General features: G+C 44.0%; 1 protein-coding gene across 2 annotated transcripts in view; it reads left to right on the forward strand.

The window, feature by feature from the left end:
• EPB41L4B (erythrocyte membrane protein band 4.1 like 4B) overlaps positions 1-22,505 on the forward strand; it is a 139,553-nt gene that overhangs the window by 83,512 nt on the left and 33,536 nt on the right. For both annotated transcript variants that reach the window (XM_061201062.1, XM_061201061.1), the window contains exons 16-17: positions 17,495-17,709; positions 19,822-19,940. In XM_061201062.1, the coding sequence (XP_061057045.1) occupies positions 17,495-17,709; positions 19,822-19,940 (334 nt within the window). The remainder of the gene's footprint in view (positions 1-17,494; positions 17,710-19,821; positions 19,941-22,505) is intronic.

Raw genomic sequence — 22,505 nt, forward strand, 5'->3', positions numbered from 1 at the left:
CTTGATCTTCCCAACTGCTCTGTGAGGTGGGTGATATTCTTTTCACACGTGGGGAGGTTCAGGCTTAGGGTCTAACCAAGCAGCTTGCCCGTGGTCACTCAATTCTGACTTCAAAGTCTGTGTTCTCCGCTCCTGTGCTTTAAGGCCTCTCACCGCTAATTATTCCACCATTTGGGACCCTGTCGATCCACATCTCCAGGAGACTCTTACTAGATGATGTTGAAGAGTTCACTACACTGAAATCCAGAACTACCAGAAAGCCACCTCCCACCACTATCAGTGTAGTGACTGTCCGTCTTTCCTCCACACCAGTGGTCTATAACCTTGTTCATCACCATCACCAGTGAGCTAGCAACCCTTCCCAATACCCCACCCCGTCCCCCCATCCCTCCTCCAGCAGTCTAGTTACCCTGTCCACGCCGGCATTCATGTACCAACAGCCCCCTTTTCAAAGGAGCGGAGATTGAGCGTTATTTTCTTAGTGAGCCACTCATTTGAGATGATCCCCTTCTTCCTTCCCGAGAGCTCACAAACTGGTCATTTCTTCTGGAATATTACCTGCCAGCAAAACCAAACTCAGTATTCCATAAACTAATGGGATTAGCTTTTTGCATTTTTGAAACTCCGTTACTTACTGGTCTTGATCATCCACTGTTTTTCTGTGATCCCTGAGAATATCTAACGGTGAATTGACGGTATCGTCAGATTGATGTAATTCATGTGGACTGAAAGTCTTGAAATCATGTCAGGTAATTACCTTGTCCTTCAAAACCCTCTTGCTTGTTTCATTTCTTGGTCTACCACTTCCACTGAAAATGGTCCTCCTTAACGGTGAAGATGAAGGAGTAAGGACGGTGCAGGAGTCCTTTGTTTTTCTTGCCTGTTAATATCCCACCATGCTTCCAGGTCAGTGACGCCAGCCTCCTGGGTCCTGCTCTGAACACAACAAATGATAGATCCTTTTTGTTGCCCTTAATTTTCCAGCTTTTAACTAGTCTTTTAAGGTCTGAGCTCATCAAAGAGCTCCTTGAGCAGCCGTATTGACCCATTTGGATCAGTATTTCCCACACATGGCTCTAAGTGAATTCCCTGACTGACTGAATCTTCCAAAAGTACCAGGTAAATACCCTAAATAGCCCTAGAATGATTTGCTTCCACCATTTTGCTATAGGAGGCAACAAACGCCTAGGCAAGGTATAAGGGGGCAGAGATAGAGAAAAAGCAAACTGCAGCTAAAGAAAGGAAAGTCCCTTTGCACATGAAAGGTGGCACATTTTAAGAAGCCCCAGCATATCTAAAAGGTGAAATAGAGGTGAAATTGACATTCAGCTGAGACTCCACTAAAGAAGAAATCCTCAACAATTCTGCAGAAAGGCCCATTTCCCCCCGATTATTAGGAAGCCAAATAATCGCTTGGACAGCTTGTTAAAAATGGAGATTGTGAGGCTCTATTTAGGTGGTCAGGGTGAGACCTAAGAACCTTCCTTTTAGTGGTCACTCCAAGGAGAGTCTGAGGTGGGCAGGCGCAGGACCACACTTTGGAAAAGCACAGCTTCCTGTCTTGTTATGTTTGCCCTTGTTTTAGTGGCTCAATTTTTAACTAATTAGAGGCCAACTCTTTTTCTTAAAGAGACACGATGTTCAAAAGTAAAATGGACGGGGACTTCCCTGGTGGCGCAGTGGTTAAGAATCCGCCTGTTGGTGCAGGGGACACGGGTTCGAGCCCTGGTCTGGGAAGATCCCACATGCCGCAGAGCGACTAAGCCCGTGTGCCACAACTACTGAGCCTGCGCTCTAAAGCCCGCGAGCCACCACTACTGAGCCCACAAGCCACAACTACTGAAGCCTGCGCGCCGAGAGCTCGTGCTCCACAACAAGAGAAGCCACTGCAATGAGAAGCCCGTGCACTGCAACGAAGAGTAGCCCCGGCTCGCCGCAACTAGAGAAAGCCTACGCGCAGCAACGAAGACCCAACGCAGCCAAAAATAAAAGAAAAAAAGTAAATGGACGGATACATCATAATAAGCAGCTACTTCTGTCTGCTCAACATAGCTTTGCACTTCCTTGGGCTCATGGTGAAGCAGAAGAATGTAAGAATTCTAGTGGTTCTTTATATGGCTTTAATTTCATCACAACCTCCCTCCCCCAAAATCTGTCAAACCAAGACTTAGGTCATTGTTGGGCCCTCCTGCTGAAGTGAGAGGCTAGTGAATTCCAGCCACTCGAGGAGGAGAGGGCATAGCACACCCCAATCTAAGGACCCGTGCCAAGATTAGAGCCCACAGTGGGGTAACAGGTGGAAGTTTACAGAAGCAGAATGGCAGGATGTTGCAGGCTGATGAGAGAAGACTGCAGAACCCAGTGTGGAGTGGTGGTTTTGTTGGAGCAAGAGCACCTAGTTCTCAGACTAGGTGAAATGTGGACACGCTTTGGAATCTCAGGTAGTTTGAATCCCAGCTTTGCCCCTCACTAGCCATGTGACCTTTGGCCAGTTTCTTATCTTCTCTATGCCTCATTTTCCTCATCCCAAAATGGAACTTAACAATATCTCACCGTCATGAGAATTAAGTGGCACTGTATGTGTAAGGTGCTTTGCACAATGTTTGATGCTAGCTGGTAGCAATTTTTAGCAGTTTTTGAGATTTAAGGCCTTAGCAGTCCATGTAGTGAGAAACAGGACAAGGAGATTCAAAGTCTAGCTCAAGGAATGGTGTATCTCCTAGGTTGATGGGTTGAGATGTATGGTCTAAGTTTAGCAACAGAAAGGGGCGCTTCGTTCCAAAGGAAAGATCAGGTGGAAGAGAGTTCACACAATAGGTAAAGACACAGCTCTGAAACTCTAACAAGGGAAAAGAAGAAACGGCATGGGGATGTTCTGAGAGGAGATAAAAGGAAATAGAAATGATATTTCTGTCTGAGAATACGAAGAAATAACTGTCCAGGGGGAATGTGGGCAATGCTTTCCGACCTGCAAATGGGAGAATGGCCCTAGAGAAGGAATTGGTGAGACCACAGAGAATCCATTCTGCTGGGACATTTGGGACTCAGAAGTTGAGAGAATTGAAACAGATCTTCTGCTCAGTTCCCAGCCTGTCCCAACTTGAGATTTCATCTTACACAAAGCAGAGGAAGCTTTTAACTATTTGGAGACTAAGTCGAAAGTTAGTAATAAAGAGAACTGCTGTGCTATTCAACCTTTTTTAGTAAGTAATACAGACAGTGGTAAAAATTCAGAAATATCCAAAAGTTACTTTTCCTTTCCACCCTCTTATTCCCTAGTTTTCCCCAGAGACAAACATTGTTAGCATTTCTTGTCAATCTAGAGCTATTCTGTGTTTAAACAAGCACATATTTATTTAACCCATCAATACTGATGGACATTTAGGCTGCCCTGAATCTCTAAAATGACAGCTTTGCCGCCATCCTTGTACACGTCGTGCACTTGAGCAAATCCATCTGCAGAATAAATTCCTTACAAGTAGAGATGCTGGGCCAAAAGGAATGTGTGTATTTAATTTGGATATTGCCTAATGAAGTTTCCCTCCAAAGATATTCTACCTGATTACGCCTCTCCCCACTATACACACAACAGCTATTTGACAGGGCCTCTGTGATCCCACAGGAAGCATGCACCTAGCCTTTGCTAACTTTTTTAAAACCTTGTTAGTCTGATGGGTAAAAATCAGAATTTCTGTTTCAATTGTATTTCTCTATAAGCAAGGCGGCACACCTTTTTATCGTTTTGAATGCCATTTGTTCCTTGTTTACTGTGAAACATCTGGAGGCCCTAATCTTGAGTCATACTCTTTAATAAAGATCAGACTGATGAAGTAAAATCCGTCATCTTAGCCTTTTTATAGTGAAGAAAGGGAAGGCTGGGAAGAGTCGATTTTTACCAGACATACTGTGAAAGCAGCTTTCCAGAGGTTCAGGTAACAATCAGCATGATACCTGCATGCCCTGGAGATCTGAAAAAGGAAAAGGGGCAGCATAATAATAGCCAGGATGAAGGAATTGATTTCTAATATCCATGTTTCCTTTCCCTTTTGGGAGTTGATTAAGAACCTTACACTCAGACACTGTGAATTTCCCTGGTGCATTTGATCAGGGAAGGACGGATTTACATTTAATTACAATAAAAATTCTAATATATGGAATCTAAAATCACAGCCACATCCCAAGACTCGCCAGTGGTTTTATTGGGGAAAGGCTGCAGAATTTAAAATACCAAACGGCTTAGTCTAGGCAATCCACTAAAAAGGGTTAGAAAATAATTAGAGGAACATCCCCGTAGGCTCATGTTACAAGAAACCTGCAGAAACCTACCTAATCATCCCCTACCGAATAGTGAATGGTTTAAACATCCACTTTCTACAGCTGAGACCTCAAAAGCAAGAGGTGTTGCTATGCTAACGGCTCCACTAGCCCGTTGCATTCCGTGGCTGGATAAAGACGCTGTAACTATATTAAAGGCAATTTTAAAAGCCCTTAAAATTAGGCCCAGTGTATGGCTTCAGAGGCTAACTAGGGAAGTTTATAATAGAAGCTTCTGAAGAACCTACAAGAATTGGGGAACAGAGAGAGGACCGTTTGAAGAGATTTTTAAGCATGAATGAAAACCAAAATAGATTAATCCCCATCTGTATCCCCTCAGAACCTCGCACCCCACATTCAGTTCCTGCTCACACTTGGTCTTGTGCAATTAGAATGTCCAGGACGTGCCCTGAACAGAGTGTGCATTTCATTCATCCAACTTGAACTTCTTTCTGGAATGAATAATAATTTCATTCATTTGGGTGAGTTGGATGGTGTCTGCCGAGTGGAAAAATAACACTCGCAAGCTCATGCCCGATTCTGCCGTAACTCTTGCAGAGTGCAAAGGGTGATAAAGAACGGGCTCTTTGGACATTATTTTACACACTAGCAGCTGTGCTTTCATGGCAACGATAATTTTGTCCTACTGTTCCTTGAGGGCTCCCGTGTGATGCTATTGGGGTATGCATTTAAAGCAGTGGCTAGGGGCAAGTCCGTTAATGCTGTTCCCCACCTGAAGAAAGAAAGAAAAGAAAAGGAATCTTCTTTTAAGGCAAAGAGTGAGCACTGAAATGCAGAAATGAGAGGCAAAAAGAAAAATCTGTAAGAAACCAAGGGAAAACAGTGTTGGATTTGTTAGAAGTGAATGCTGTAAAGGAAAACAATACTTATGTCAGTATATTTTTCCTTAAGGCAGGAAAAAGATTGAATACGTTCTTAGTCATGAGCCTCTGTGCAAAAGTGAACTCATGAAATATTGATTCTTTGGACTCAGATCCTGAAATGTATCTGGAATTGCTAACGTCCTAGATCTCGCCGCAAAGTTACAGAGGCCTTCCTCACAGCTTCTTGCTGTCTCCTACACAGACAATTAGAAGAAGACATCGTAAAACTGAGCAAGAACGACATCAAGGTAAAATGGATTTTCTGGCAGAAAACGTTCAAGGCCTGCTTGTCTGCTTACTGCCATTCGTTGACACCAGTGGATACCAGTTTCACCAAATGAAAACTCCAGACTCAAAGATGGAGGCACACATCCTACCGTAGCTCACACGGGACAGAGACCCCGTTACCACCGAACAAATCGTAAAGGCTCTCATCATTCCTTAAGATGTGGAATATTTTACTCTGCAGTTTTGCCGAGACCATTATGTATTGTTAGGAACAACTGGGGAATTCGTGACCAGAGTGAAGCTTTTATGAATTGACACTTGATAAATTACCTAGGGAGAGTTCAATTTTAATGCACTACACCATTCACCCAACAAATATTTACTCCGCTGCCTCACTGTGCCAGGTGCTGTATAGGCGCTGGGAATTGCTATTGAGGAAGACACCGTCTTTGGCTCCAGGCACCTAGTAAACTAATGAAAACAAGCGCTCCCAGTCTACTGTGGATTCAGATATCACCTGTGCTAACACTGACTGGACAGTTCCAAGTTGATTGCCTGGAAAATGTCTTGAAAGAAATACAAATTGGGAAAAAATTTTTTCTGCCAGTTAGTAATCCATATAAAAGAGTAAATAACGCCAAAAAACGTAATTTTGACCTTTTCAGACAAGAGAAAAATGAGGTAGGGGCATCGTTTCTCTCTAGTCGCTTTTTAAAAAATAAAACCACTAAGTTAGTGTAAGAAATCATCCCAAATTAATAGACCTAACATTCGTAATGTGTCACGTTTCTAAGACGTTGGTACAATTTTCTTCTCAAACCCATTACGAAAAAGGTACAGTTTTTCAGTTATACTCTAACTGTCAGATAGTATGTTTGCGCTAAATTCAATAAGAACTTGTAACAACATGTTGGTGTAATGCCTACTCTGTTTAGTCTCTGCTAAATTAAAATGGAAATGAGTGACAGGTATCCTGGAAACCAGGATGGGTAAATGCACCTTCTCCTGTCTCTCATCTGGACATGGCAGAGATCAAATTATTTCATTGATCTGTAGTTCCTGAGGTATAAATGCTTAATAAATGATTGTCTGAAAATGCGGTGTCTGGGCAGATAAGTGAAATCACTTACCTAAGGTCATAGCTAAGGGGCAGCACAACCAAAGCTAAGTGCCAACCAGCATTCTTTTAATGTTATACTGCTGCTTTCATCATCCACATGGCAAAGCAGTGTCTCTTGGCACTGAAGAGAGCACAGGGCTCTATAGTCAGGTTGCCTGGGTTCAAATTCCAGCTCTGCCATTGACTAGTTGTGTGTCTTTGGGAAAGTTAATTAGTCTCTCTGTTCCTGTTTCCTTATCTGTAAAATAAGGGTAGTAATAATTGTTCCTTCTTCAAATGTTGGAAGATTAAGTAAATTCATAGATGGCATAGTGCTGGGCACTCAGAAGTGTTAGCACTTTTTTTTTCTCCTCTGAGGGTATTAATGCACTAGTGTTCAGTCAGGAGGTATGATTCTGGCTGACACCATCTGCTGTGATAACATGGTACTTGAGTGGATTCTGCTAAGAGAGTCCCAATCAAGAGCCACAGTTCCAGGCTAATGGATTGAATTATGAACTAGTAATGATGCTTCCCAGCTTTATTTATTTATTTATTTTAATTAATTAATTAATTTGTTTGTTTTTTATTTTTGGCTGTGTTGGGTCATCGTTGCTGTGCCCGGGCTTTCTCTAGTTGTGATGAGCAGGGGCTACTCTTTGTTGCGGTGCGCGGGCTTCTCATTGCGGTGGCTTCTCTTGTTGCGGAGCATGGGCTCTAGGCACGCGGGCTTCAGTAGTGGTGGCGCACGGGCTCTAGAGCGCAGGCTCAGTAGTTGTGGTGCACAGGCTTAGTTGCTCCGCGGCATGTGGGATCTTTCCGGGCCAGGGCTCGAACCCATGTCCCTTGCATTGGCAGGCAGATTCTTAACCACTGCACCACCAGGGAAGCCCCTGCTTCCCAGCTTTTTCTTGTCCTTAGCACCCACAGAAAATGTGTTGTTGTATAGCACACTGGGGTAAGCAGACAAGGGTGCTTCAGGCTCCCAGCGCCCCTGGTCCTGTCCACTTGCTCCAACAACTCAGAGAACGAAAGGTTCAACCCACTTGCCACCTTCTGAGGCCTATCAGTTGGGAAGCTTTACTGTTTGTCAGCAACTCCCTGATGCTTTAGTTCTGATTAGGAACATGGAGGTGTCCCCACTTAGGCTAAAAGTAAAATAGGTGGCAGTTTGCCCCAACCGGGCTCTTCTGGAAGGTGTTTAGAGAACTTACGTGCTGCTGTGTGGGCTGCATAGAAGCGGTTCTTGCCTCCAGGAACCCTGCTATGAAGTTGAGACGTGTGCCAGGATTGGTCAAAGAGTAACTGAGTACAGGCAGCACCTAAGGGTGAACTGAGCAATCCAGAGAAGATGCCAGATGACTTTGGACAGAGAGGATGTTCACTGTGCTCTCCTAAGAGACTTCAAGCTGGCACATCACATATGGGGGACTTGTTGGCCATCCAGACATTGGTGTTCCGTTAAAAGCAGAGCCTCTGTTGAGGCCTTGGCCTTTCTAGCTGATGATTTGGTTGTTTGGAAGGTAGAAGATACACTGCCCTGCCGGTATTGTTTTGTTAATTCTGGTCAGCAAGGAAGACTGGGTTGGAAGTGTATAAAGTGACAAGACCCTTGGAAGAAAATGACCCTGGTGTCTTAGAATCATTAATATGAAATGAGTGGAATTCAGGGTTTAATCCTCCATGTATTCTAATCTTTAGAAGATCAGATTTCAAAAATGTTCAACAAGGGTAGATCTAAAAGGGAATATTTTTCACACGGACTATGAATATATCAGATAGTCTGAAAGATGAAGGCATTCAGAGCCCACAGTTTAAAACAGTATTTTAAAGAGAAGGAAGGTAGAACATATGACCAAAAACAAAGGGGCAGAGAACTTTTTTTTTTTTTTTTAAAAAGGACTTCTGTAGATGCACACTTTGGTCAGGGCAAAAAGATGAACAATTTAATAGCAGAGCCATCTTGAGGATGGTATGTGAGATTAACAGGACAGAAGAAGAGCTGCTCAACTTCTGTTTTGTTTTTCTCTTTTTCAACAAGGAAGCCAGTCAGTATGCTAACTACAGAAAGATGAAAAGAACAAAGAGAATGAAACTGAAGTCCAAGAGAGAGTAGTCAGGAAATATTTTACTGCTTTACAGTTAAAGTCTTCAGGTTGAGAAAAATGACCTTGAAGAAAATTTGCATATGTCATTGCTGAGCCAGCACCAAAACACTTTGAAAAACTATGGCGTCTTGGGGAAATGCCAGAAGAATAGACAGGGAAATGTCATACAGATTCTTGAAAAATGAATTCTAAAACCTGGAGTGATAAGCTTGATGGTAATACCAAGAAAAGTTTGAGAACAGATTCTTTTTTAAGCACTTAGTAAAGTAGTGTTCACTTAGGAACAGAATGGATTTGTTCAGAATAAGTCATGCTAATCTTTCAAGATTCTTAGTAGGCTAACGGTAGAAGGACTGTCTCTAACCTGATAAGTAGAATTTGTCACAAATCAACATTTAATTTAGACTGTAGATTTAAGATAATCTACATACTTTGGAAATAAGACAAAGATGATTGCTAATATTCAATATCATTCTAGAAGCCTTACCAATGCAATAAGCCAGGAAAACAAAATGAAGAATAAATGCTAGGAAGGAAGAAACAAAATTCATGTGATTATCCTAAAATACAAGTGAATTTCAATTAATAAGAGTTCAGCAAAGTGACCAGAGGTAGAAATACCTTAAAGTCAGTAGTTTTATATATCTAGTAGTAAAAAAAATTAGAGAAAATATAATAATTAGTGAGATCCCATTTTCAATTGTGACAAAACTGATATATGGATAGGAATAAAGTTAATAAGATATGTTCCATACCTTTATGGAAAAGTTAAAAATTCTGACTGAAGGACATTTAAGAAGATCTAAATAAATGGTGAGAAATACCTTATGAATACATTCTCCCAAATTAATCCATTATATTTAATGCTGCAAATCATAATTCCACTGGGATTTTTTTGGTAGTACCTTGAATTGTAAAGTAATCTGGAAGACTGAGTGCATGATATTAGCCAAGAAAAAACAAAAGAAAAAGAAAAACGATGTGTGAAAGGAAACAGGATTTGTCCTATCAGATATTAAAAAGTCCAAATATTAACACAAAAGTAATTAAGACAGTCTGGTGCTGGTTTAGCAATAAATAAATAGTTCAATAAAAGTATGAAGAATCCAGGGCTTCCCTGGTGGCACAGTGGTTAAGAATCTGCCTGCCAATGCAGGGGACACGGGTTCGAGCCCTGGTCCGGGAAGATCCCGCATGCCGTGGAGCAACTAAGCCCATGCGCCACAACTACTGAGCCTATGCGCTAGAGCCCACGAGCCACAACTACTGAGCCTGCATGCCTAGAGCCCATGCTCCGCAACAAAAGAAGCCACTGCAATGAGAAGACCGCGCACCGCAACAAAGAGTAGCCCCCGCTCACCACCAACTAGAGAAAGCCCGCGTGCAGCAACGAAGACCCAACGCAGCCAAAAATAAATAAATAATATAAAATAAAAATTTTAAAAAATCATTAAAAAAATATGAAGAATTCAGAAATAGATACAGGTAGATAATTGTGTATCAGTCATGGACAATCAGAACTGAAATCGCTCTAGGCAGGTTTCTTACAGAGGGAATTTGATACAGGGAATTGATTACACAAGGGATGAAGAACTAAGTAGCTAAAGTGACCAGTGAGGCAACCCAGAAATTAGCAACAGTAGAACCTGCTTATCACTCCTAGAGCTGGAGAGACAAAGAGACAAAGAGAGATAGCAGTATTCCAGAGCCCAGGAGCTGGGGCCACAGGGAGTCAGTCTAGTGGAAGGTGAAGCCCCAGGGGACTCAACTATTGCTGAAAACATCCCCTGAGGTAAAAAGAGATGAGGGAGAAATACTTAGCTCCTTTTCCTACCCTCCAGTCTCTGTCAGTGACTCCCATTGGTCAAACCTACATAGAAACCAGAGGGCAGGGAAACTGGGAAACGCATTTCCTTGGAAACACAGCAGGTCAGGGGCACTCCGGGAGGGTGAGGTAAAGGTAAGGAGAGAGGTGTCCAACCCAGCCTGGGGAGGAGCCAATAAAGAAGAATTTATGTAGATATTGTGAGGGAAAGGTCTCTTTTTTCCTGAAATGTAGAACCAGTTGTCTTAACATCACCCAAGGACATGAAAACATGTGATATGACAGTCTCTATCATTGGGAAGACAAGATGTGTACACAAAGATGTCTTAGGCAGTGGGGTTCTAAGGAGGTATTGGGATTTTCCTGATGAGTGCATTTGCTGCCTTAAATAGAAGCCGAGGCAGATGGGAAGATGTAGCAGATGGGCGGCACTTGGGGCACTTGGCGAGCAGAGAGGTGGGAGTCCTGGATTGTGTCCCAGACTCAGCCAGTTACCCACTGTGTGACCTGGTCACCTCATCCCCCCAGTGGGTTCCCGTTTCCCCATATGCAAAATGAGGAGGTTGGACTACGGTATTGTTTCTCAGCCCTGGCTGCACATTGGATTTAGAGATAGATGATGTAATTAGCCAGGGTAAGTGTTGTACATTGATAGTTTTCAAAATCTCCCTTAGTTGATTTTTTAATCAGCTTTATTAAGATATAAATTAGATACCATGCAATTCACCAGTTCAAATTGTACAATTTAATAGTTTTAGCATTTTCACAAAGTAGTACAGTCACTACAATCTAATCTTACAGTATTTTAACTTCTCCTAAAAGAGACCCCATACCCATTAGCACTCACTTCCTATTTCTCCCCATCCTCCCCAGTCCTAGGTAACCACTAATCTACTTTCTATCTCTATGGATTTGCCTATTCTGGACATTTCATATAAATAGAATTATGTTTTCAAGGTTTATTCATGTCATAGCATGGATCAATATTTCATTCCATTTTAAAATTGAATAATATTCTGTTGTATGGATATACCAGATTTTATTTATCTGTTCATCAGTTGGTGGACATTTGGGTTGTTTCTACCTTTTGGCTCTTGTGAATAATGCTGCTGTGAATATTCATGTGCAAGTCTTTGTATGGACATGTTTTCATTTCTCTTGGGTATATACCTGGGAATGGAATTTCTGGGTCGTATGGTAACTCTATGCTTAACCTTTTTGAGAAACTGCCAGGCTGATTTCCAAAGCAGTTGTGCCATTTACATTCCCACCAGCAGTGTAGAGGGTTTCCTCTGGTGCTTTTAATATTCATCCAGAATTTAAAACCACCTAACTGGATGATATCTGAGTGGCTCTGTTTCTACAATTCTATGATTTTTTTTTTTATCCAAGATTAGGTCCCCAGGGCTGCCCACAGAAGCCCATGTCACCCAGAACTTGGCTGAGCTGTAGAGTGTATAATTGGTTCCTCAGAGCACCCTGATAACTCCCAGCCTTAGTTTTAAGAGAAAGCCGTGTAAGTTCTGTGTTCCAGCTCAGGACCCTCCCCCATCCCTGCCCTGCGCAGGTCATAGTTCTGGTGATGGATTCTGGAGGATTATTCTGAATAATCATACTGTTATTATACTAAATACTGCAACTATTATAATAATTAATATAACAATGGTATAATAATATTATAATTATTATAATGTTATAATATTATACTTATAAACCTCTGAATAATTATCCCATTTTTCAGTATGCAATGCATTTTGATTGAGTACCACGTGTTTGGCCTGCTGGGATCCCAGAGTCAGGGAGGGGAGAGGCTCTGGTGGGATTAGGCAGGGCTGTAAAAGTCCCCCAACCATGCATCTGCAGAGCCGTGTCCACCCCTAATGCAGTCAAGAACATCCCATATGACACAGGCCCCCCCCCCCCAGTAGGAACACTAACTTTTCTAGAGTTGGAAGTAGAATGGGAGTAGGGGCTTCCTCCAAGAGAAGGGAAGAGAAGAAACTAGATCTGGTTCAACTTCTCACTTCACACCTACTAACAGGGCACGTTACTCACCTTCACTAAGTCCCACTGTAAAAGGAGGTGGCACCAGCTTCCTTGCAGGGTAACTGTAAAAGAAAACCATTAAAGCGCCTAGCACGTGCTAGGCACATAGCAGCCCCCTTCTTCCACACCAGATCCTTTCAACTGCCAGCTCATGGAAGCAGGGGCTGATGTCTACATACCCCTCGTCCATCACCCTCTGAAAACCAGGACTTGTGACCTCCTTTCCAGAATGCCAGAAGCCTGGTGAATCTCGGTCTCTATTGACGGTGAGCACAGAGCTGGCCTCATCTCCTAAACCTTAGCCACTGGGCCCCGAGGCTTGTGGGCTGCTGAGTGCTGCCGGACCCTCTGGGTGGGCTTGACCATCTCTGAGGTCCCTGTGGACAGGACAGCAGCACAACTCCAGTGGATGCCATTTACGTCATAGTTGATGGGAACGTCACCTCCTGGAGTTCTGCAGGGAACAGTCCACGAGGCCAGGAACAGTGATTTCCTTAACAGACCCATAACCCCACACAGTGCCATAAGTTAGGATCTCCAGGATGGTCCTCCGTGTGTATGAGCTGAGAAAGCACCCAGGTCATTCCACGCCTGCTTATGAACCTTTGCTCTTCTAGAAACTCTTACTCTCAGAGATCCAGGCAGCTTCTCTGACCCTCATCTATTTCTCTTCCCATTTGTCTCTTTCTCAGTCTTCCCCAAAAGTCACGGTAAAGTGAAAATCACACATGTTATTAAATACAATTTACCACTCTCTGCACATATATTTATTTCCCTGTTTAACTTTTCACTCTGGGTTTCCTGGAAATAAAACACACACACACACACTTTTAACTTGGAAAGACAAGAAGGTACGTGAGACTACAGCTTCATTCCAGGTCTGCGGCAGACATCACTCATCAATCACAGCACTCTTTCCTCCTGAGCTGGCACAACCTCAGAATCCTTTTTCGTCTTACATTCCAAGCAGAGAGTGAGCATCAGTTGGAGATGGCATGGGAGATGATGTCTATTTACCATTCCTCAGAAATCCTTGCTCAAAACTTTGCAACACTACCTACAGCCCTGAATGTACACCAGATCTCTGCTATAGGACATCTTGCTCCTTGGGTGTTCATTCTCACATACAGTGTAACCCGTTTGAAGCTCAATCATAGTTTTCCCTCCTCCAAGCAGCCTTCACTCCCAACATCCTTTTTTCAATTAATGGCATGCCATTTGCCTGGTCTTCCAGGCTAAAAAATTCAAAAATTTCTGACCCCTCCATGTCTCTGTGTTCTCCCCTTCTCAAATCCTGCCAAGACCCCCCATCCTGTCACTCTCTTCCTTTCAGTGTTTCTCTGGTTTGTCTCTACTGCCTAGACCACTATAGTCCCCATTCAGACCTTTAATAGGCTGGCAGCAGTGTGGAAGGAGGGCGGGGTGGAAGATGAGTCTTGAGGTGTAAAACGTCCCAGGCTGTAGGGAATTTTCTCTGTTCTGAGCTCCCAGTCTCTGTGCCTCGTTAGGACAGATATTATTTTCAACATATTTGAGACACAGGAAAATAATGCCCACGGGATTTGCAGTTCACACCTTTGTCGTCACATCCCAGCTCCACGGCTTCCATTTATCCTTCCTCCCTCTCTCCCTGCTTCTTTCCTTTTCTCCCTCCCGCCTTCCCTTCCTTCCTTTCATCAGATATTTATGGAGCACCAATTATGTGCTAATCAAAGTCTCTACATGTATACAATGGGATATTTAATGTAAAATAGGTAGCCCCGTGCCTGGGATAGAGCAAGTACTGGATAAATAGGTGGGGGAAAGGCTGATTCTCAGACCTGGAAATGCACCAGAAATCACCTGACCCTCTCACGTCACAGAGGAGGAAACTGAGGCCCAGAGCAGCTGCCCGAGGTTCCTGCACAAAGTTGGGCAGAACTAAGACAAGAAGCCAGGCGTCTCCATGACAACTTGGTGCACATTTTGCTGCCACCATTACTGCCTCCACGAGGCGGGTGGATACCCTTGGTTATGTTTCAGGGCAGAGAGGTGAAGCTGGACTCTGAACCCAGAAGCCAAAGTCACGCCTTCTTCCACATTCTTACACGCGCGCACACGCACACACACACACACACAATGTGAGACTGTCCTGAGCCAAGTCTCCAGAAGGCAGCCAGGGTGGACCAAAGACCCAGCTCACGGGACGACGTGGGGACAATGGTGCTGTTTCTTCCGGAAAGCATCCTGCATGTGCAGCAGAGGCCTCCTCTGTACCTCCTTCCCCCAGCGCCCACACGCCAGGCCTGCAAGCCCTGCCTGCCCTGCTTCAGAAACAGCTCAGAGGGCTGCTCTTCCATCCACTGAGTTCATCTAGCCCCACCCCGTCACAGTCTCCTAATGAAGAGACTGGGGTGTCTGTCCTCCACGCAGCCCTCAACACGAACTTTCTAAAATGGAACTCCAATCATGTCTCGCCTTTGCTTAAATTTAAACCCTTTCCACTCCTCACTTCCGCTCCAGCCATCCTGCTCTTTCAACCATCATTCCTTTGCTCAGACTATTCCTTAGGCCTGTAATAGCCATTTCTACCTTTTCACTTGAAAGACATTCCACAAAACAAATAAACAAACAAAAAACAGTAACAAGGTAACACACCTTCACTGCTTTAGAGCATGTGAGTTATAAATGAGAGAAACCCAACCACATCAAACAAAAATAAATAAATAGAATTTATTGGACCTTGTAATTAAAAAGGTCAGTGGTAGAACCAGCCTCAGGCAGGGCTGGAACCAGGGGTTCAAATGATACCATTGGGGTTTTTTCTTTCTTTCCATCTAGCTTTCCCCTCTGCTCGTCTTGTCTCCCTTTGTGCCTTGGCCACTTCCCACAGATACTCCTTTGTGTCCAGGGAATATGGTCATAAAGTAGCCTCAACTTATATCATCCTCATAGCCAGATCTGACTTATCCGTGTGTCACAGTAGATGCAGTGCCTTGGGCTCACAATACTTTGGGCCCACAAAAATGGTTTCATTTCTTTTAAGTCAGAAGAAAAAAAATGAACTTTTAGTTGAGGAAAATGGTTTAGTATCCGATAATATATTCATTTTTATACAAATGCAATCATAAAATATAATTTTAAATTTTTTATGGAGAAGAGGTGAAGGCCAAAGTGCTTAGGACCCACAAAAGTCACAATAAGGCCCTGTTTGACTCTTAAAAAGGAAGAGAGACACTTTCTCTCGTTTCCATATGTTAAACCTACAGGAAACTCTGTCCCTGATTGGATCATATCCCAGAATAAGTCACTCTACCTGGAAGGAGGGAAAAGTCTGATTGGCCCACCCTGAGGGGAAATATCAACCTCATACAAACACAAGAAATGTGGTTTCCTGTAAGAAGAAGGATTCTGTTTCAAGAATGTCCACCAAAATTTGACTGTCTCTCCCAATTGATCCCCCCCTTATGATTCCTTTCCCAGCACCTTCACCAGCCCCAGAAAAACTGGTTGCCTTTACCTCTATGCTCACTTAGCGGCTTGTTCTAGGGTGATTGTAACTGATTGAATGACAGAATTTCCTACCCTGAGGTGTGAGCTCCTTGAAGACAGAGTGAACGAGTGGGCAGTAGAAATCTGGTCTACGGGAATGAGCAGAAAGAGGGGTTAGCTCTGCTTAGGGGTGTGAGGAGGAGACCTTTGATCTGGGTCTTAAAGGCTGGAAGTCTTCCTGGAGGAAGGGGTGTTTTAGCTGGGTTTACGGACGAGGAAGGACTCCAGGGGACAGAAAGAGGTGAAAGGCACAAGGATGGGAAGGACTACGGTGTAGAGAAGAATATAGCAGGAGATAAGCTGAAAAGAGAATGGGACAAGATCACAGGGGGGCCGTGAGTGATACATAAAAGAATTTGGATTTTTTCCACGGAGGGGCTATAGAGGGCCGAAATTGAGTGTGAAATGTTGCGTCTTGGTGCCTTTTTCTGCAGAGAAGTTCCGTAGTTTTCTAGATTTCCAAAGGGTTCTCTATCTTAAAATGGTTAGGAATCACTAGTAACAGAGAGGTATTCCAGCTCCTGGAATGAGGAGTGCCACACTCTAGAACGTAATCAGAACAGCTCTCTGGCTACTGCTCTGTGGAGGTTGGGCTGAAGGAGGAGTAGAGGCTGGGAGAGCTTTGGGAATCTGTTTCAAGAGCCTTAGGGCAATAATAACAGGAGGAGCAGTTGGAATTAGAAGATGTTGTAGCAGTACCATTAATAGGTGCTTTCTGCCTAGTGGGGGTGATGGAGAGGAGGAGAAAGTGACTCCAAGACTTCTAGTTTCTGTCATGATCTTGTCGTCAGATGTTTAACAAATTATTTTTTAATTTGATGATTGCCTTTGATTTCCTCCTCCCATTTAGACGATGTCTTTTTTTTTTTGGCTGCATTGGGTCTTCATTGCTGCACGTGAGCTTTCTCTAGTTGCGGCAAGCGGGGGCTACTCTTCATTGCGGTGCGTGGGCTTCTCATTGCAGTGGCTTCTCTTGTTGCGGAGCACGGGCTCTAGGCGCACAGGCTTCAGCAGTTGTGGCACGTGGGCTCAGTAGTTTTGGCTCGCAGGCTCTAGAGTGCAGGCTCAGTCGTTGTGGCGCACGGGCTTAGTTGCTCCGCGGCACGTGGGATCTTCCTTGACCAGGGCTCGAACCCGTGTCCCCTGCATTGGCAGGCGGATTCTCCACCACTGCGCCACCAGGAAAGTCTCATGATGTCTTTTTTAAAATAGAAATTATTTCATTTCAAACTTAAGAATTTTTTAAGGGTTAACATCTCTGATACACACAAATTTCCACTTTCTGCTTTTCCTTTGAGTGCAATGTTGCCTTTGTGTCCTGTTCTACAATAACCCTGTGGATCTGTTTGTTGAACCTATTTCTCCTGGTTTTCAATGCTTGGAGAACATCTTTTAAAGTATGGACAGGAATATCAAGACTCTCTGCTTTTCTAAATCCTGACTTTTACACCCTCTGCAGCTACCCGCTCCCTTCCCCAGGGCTCAGCAGCTCGGACCGGCTGCCTTTTGGCCTCGAGGAGAATGGGGGCACACCGTTTGCCACCAAAGCTTCGGGAAGGCACCACCATCACCACCACCAGCACCAGCACCACGCTAACTATGGCCTCTCGCTGACCCTGGAGAACAAGGAGGGGCCTTTGAGGTCCCCAAACTCCAGCAGTAAATCGCTTACAAGTGAGTAGGGGTGTAGGGGGCAGGGTGGGGGAGTGATGCTGCAGGGCGTGTGCGGCTTTCCTAGATGCTCAAGACAGCCCCTTGCAGTGCAGTTCGGAACAGTGGTAATGTCTGTGCTGGGTTACCAGGCCTGGGCGAGAGCTGACAAGAGCCTTGTGCATTAGGCAGGGGCCACTTAGAAATTATGGTTTACCAGCAAACTGTGATTTCGTTACAAGAGAGCAAATGTCTCTCCACCTCATTCCGTGCCAGTTCTCTGCTTCTGCCATATCCAGCACTGGCTCAAGCAATGGAACAGAGACACACGGGAGTGAGGTGGCTGGAATCTCTCATTCCCAACCACAAGAAAGCCCATTCTGTCCCATTTCTGACATCCCACTTTTCTGAGAGCAAGGTGTCAAGTAGATCTAGTGCACACTGTTAAAGGTCCCAGCGAGAGAAATTACGGAAATGGAGAGTAAGCAAATTAGAAACGTTTCTAGCAACTTGACAGAGTGATTTTATATCTGTTAAAACTAATTAAAAATGTGGGCTTGGATCTTGTATGACTGTTCTTTTCTTTTTCTAGAAAATCATTTTTATTATATTTTACCAAAGAATTTGTCTGTGATAGGAGGTGGGGGAAGAACTTGTTCTTTATCACATATGGTTTGAAAAAGTGCCAAGGTAGAGGCAAGAGTCAAAAGGCTTCGATTCTAGTTCTCACTGTTGAGCCAAGTCCCCACTTGGATCCTTGGTTTTCTCGTCTATGGAATGTGGTGGAGGGTATTGAGAAGATGGCCAAGGAGTCTTCCAGGTCTGATATTTCATGAGTCTGTGGGCTGGTGAAAAGGATGAGCCATTGAGCCTTTACCTGTAGATCACAGGTAGCAATTCTGGGTTGGCGGAGCTAGAAATGGGAACTCACCATCCACTTGGTGTTGAAAAATCAGTCCCTCATCACTATCCGCACTGCCCTTGCCCTGGGCCAGGCCTCAACCTTTTGTATCTGGACAACTATAACAGGCCTCTACGGGGCACCTCCTCCAGTGGAGTCTCCAAATTGTAGCTGCTAAAGCGAGAGCACTCACCAAATAGCTCTGACCAAATGCCTTAAGCCCTTTCCATGGTACTTCACTGTCCTGAGATAAAGCCAACACTTCTGAGCATGGCCACACACAGACCTTCACAGCCTGGCCCCTGCCAAGGTCTCCAGCCTTCCCCCACACTCCTCACTACACTCTAGCTATGTGGAACTCCTCTCCTCTCATTAAACACTATGCCACGTCCCAGCTCTGTCATTTGCACCTGCTGTTCCCTCTGCCTGGAATGCTTTTCTCCACCCTAATGAACTCCTATACATCCTTCAGGAACCAGCTCAAAGGTTGTCAATGAAACTTTCTCTTACACCCCTCGCCAGTTCCTGGCTTTGGAGTGCCCTTCTTCTTACTCTATAAAATTAAATAAATCTTTGGTCTCTCTTATTGGGGGTATCTGCACAGGCATCTGTCTCCGCCACTGGACTAGAATTGTATCTCATTCATCTCTTTATTCTAGCTTCCCAGATCCCAATTGCTATCAGTACTTGGCACAAACTTTAATATGTAATGAATATTGAATATTTAATGAATATTTAATGTATTAATGGATAAAAACAAGCTAGTGTGAGGAGTGGTGGTGAACTAATCCAACTTTCAGAAGTCAAAATCAGTGAATTTGATTTTAGAAGCATAACATGTTTTTTAAGGGCACATTCATCTGTCTGTTAGCCTGAACACTAATCTTTCCCATTTGCATAGTGCTTTTCCGTTAATAAAGCATTGGCACATGAATTACCTCACTTAATGTTCACAGCAGCCCTGCAAGGTAAGTAATTTTATTTTCATTTGAAAATGGCTAAGAGGCTCAGAGAGGTAAAGTAACCTGCCCAGGGCCACTGCTCATATTTGGGAGAGTTAGGCCTTGACACCTTGACCTTAAATGTTCTCACATCCCATCTGCTAGTTCATTCCCGAGAGATTCAAGCTGCCAGAGGAGAAGTCAGGCAGAAAGGCACTGGGAGTCGGGCTCTGGCAAGCATCTTTTATCACCTATATCTCTCTGCCCTTTCAACCTTTCCTTATTCACTTGCAGAACTGAGTCCAGGAGCACCTGCCCTGTTCAGCGAAGCCGCTGCCCATCTAAAGAAGCTGGAACTGGAAACTGTGAAGGCTGCTGGACCCTGGCCTGCTCTGCACATCAACATAAATAAGGTGCCGAGGACTGGAGCTGGGCAATGAGCATGGACCTGGGGTTCACTCAAACCTCTCATTATTACCCTGCCTGCCTCCTAAACTATGTGCCTTTGTCTTGGAGGGATTTCTACTCAATCTTTTTCTGCTCAGCATGTCTCTTAGGAGCAGAAATTCACTTATATTCTTTTTGGGTGGATTACAGCACTAGGGGATGCCCCCAGTGCTGAGGCCCAACAGGCTGGATCTGTTAGTGGTCTCTCCATCCTTCTAACTGAAAGTTCCATGAGGGAAGCATCCACATTTACCTCTTTCCGTTTTTACCCTCTGTATTAGTCTGCATTGGCTACTATAGCAAATTACCATAGACCAGGTGGCTGAAACAAGAGATATTTATTTCTCACTGATCTGGAGGCTGGGAAGTCCAAGATCAAGGTGCCGGATGACTTGGTTCCCTGGTGAGAGCTCTCCTCCTGTCTTGGAGCTGGTCGCCTTCTTGCTGTGTTTTCACTTGCCAGAAGAGAGGGATCTTTCTCTCTTCCTCTTCATAGAAAGCCACTAATCCCATCATGAGGGCCCCACCCTCATGACTTCATCTAAATCTAATTACTTCTCAAAGGCCCCATGCCAAATACCATCACAATGGTGGTTAGGGTTTCAACATATAAATTTGGAGAGAACACAGTTCAGTCCATAGCACCCTCTATCTCACTCAGACAGTACCTGGCACGTTGTAGATGTTCAGTAACTGTTTGCTAATGGAAGGAAGGGAGGGATGAAAGTAGGGAGGGTGGGCGGAGGAAGGGACAGGGCAGAAGCCAAGCTCTCTTTTGGCTAGACCTGTTCTTATATCCAAATGGGTAGCCTTATAAAAGCCAAGTTTTATCTTAGAACTGTAGAAAGCTGGGGCTGAATTCAATCTGTCATTTAGTTCAGCCTTTTCAACATCTGAGACCAGAGGAAAGGCAATGGCTTTCCCAAGGTCACAGAGCAGTGGTGAAGCCTTGGGCTCCCGACTCCTGGTCCAGTGCCCTTTGCACTCCAACATGCTTCTTCATTTTCTACACCAGGATTTCTCAGCATAGGCCCTAGTGACATATTGGCCTGATAATGTTGTGTGGGGGGCTTACCTGTGCATTGTAGGATATTTTACAGCACCCCTGGCCTCTCCCCACTCGATGCTAGTAGAACCCCCATCCAGGTGTGACAACTAAAATTGTCTCCAGACATTGCCAAATGTCACCTGAAGGGCAAAATTGCCCCTGGTCGAGATCCACTGTTGCACACATATTTTAATTTTTAAAATCCCCATAGGAATAGTATTCTTTACTCATGGGTCATTTTTTTCAACTCTAATGCTTAGCTTTGCCCCTTTATAGGAGGGAATAGGAGGAATTTGGAAGATCTGGCCTGGAAAGCTCCCCCTCCTTACCTGCACTGGTGAACGTGGGAAGGTTATACCTCCTATTGGGGCTGTTCCTCCACCTCAGACATCCCTCTAGCCTGCACTACACTTCCAGCATTTCTTAGAAGACCCTCCACTCCCTTGCAATCCCACACCCCAGCAGGGCAGCCTAAAGTCCCTCTGATCACTAAAGGGCTCCAACTTCAAGACCCTTTTCACCCACTTTTTCTTCGATACTACCCTCCCTGGTAGCCAGCTGGAAAAAAATTCCTCCTGCAGGATGGCACTTATATTCTTTCAGTCAACAAATCTTTATTGAGCAGGCCTCTGCTAGGTGTTGGGAGTCAGCCTGATGGATTGTGTGCCTCTGGATTTGTCTTCTCTCTCTTAGTCTCTTGACTGTCAACTTTTCTTCTGCAGTCCACACAATAAATTGTTTTAACGGGGACTTACCTGGAGTTTGGCAAAATCCAAAAATATTTTGCAGGGAAGTATAGCATATGGTAGCAGAGAACTCACAAGCTCTAGGTAATTCGTAGTTGCACGAGTATTGGTGGGACATCAACAATAATGGCTTGCTCTGAGTTAAGATGTAGCTGAGACAGCTGTGAGTTATTGAGCATTTCCCTGGCGCTCAAGCAACAATACCCCTCTTTTCTCCTCCACTCGAAGAAATGCATCAGTGAGCAAGTAGGCTAGAGTGATGTCAGATAACCTTGACTTTGTCCTAATGCATAAGCAAAGTATATTACTTCATACTATGATTCTTTATCATTAATAAAACAATCCTCACAACTTATCATGATACCACAATTGGGAACCAATGGTTTTGATGGCTTTTAAGGTTTTTTGCGGTCTGAAGAATCCTCTGGTTCTTCTAAGGTTTGGATATGTTAATGGTGAGAAGACATTTTGGTTGCCCAATTCCAAAAGTGTACCCAAAATTATCACAGGAATTTAGATCTCATCAGATTTCAAATGTGTAAACAATTTGTATCAACAATTGAAAACTGCATCTGATCATTTCTTTATCCCCAAATGACATCCTCAAACAGAAGGACTATTTCCAATTATAATAATATCAAAGCCCAATTATCATTCATTTGTATGTTTTGAAATCCGTATTTCCATATTGAATGATAAAGCCTCTTTCCGCAATTCAAATTGAATGTAAAATACAA

The sequence above is a fragment of the Eubalaena glacialis genome, chromosome 9, assembly GCF_028564815.1.
Source record: "Eubalaena glacialis isolate mEubGla1 chromosome 9, mEubGla1.1.hap2.+ XY, whole genome shotgun sequence".
NCBI classification, from domain to species: domain Eukaryota; kingdom Metazoa; phylum Chordata; class Mammalia; order Artiodactyla; family Balaenidae; genus Eubalaena; species Eubalaena glacialis.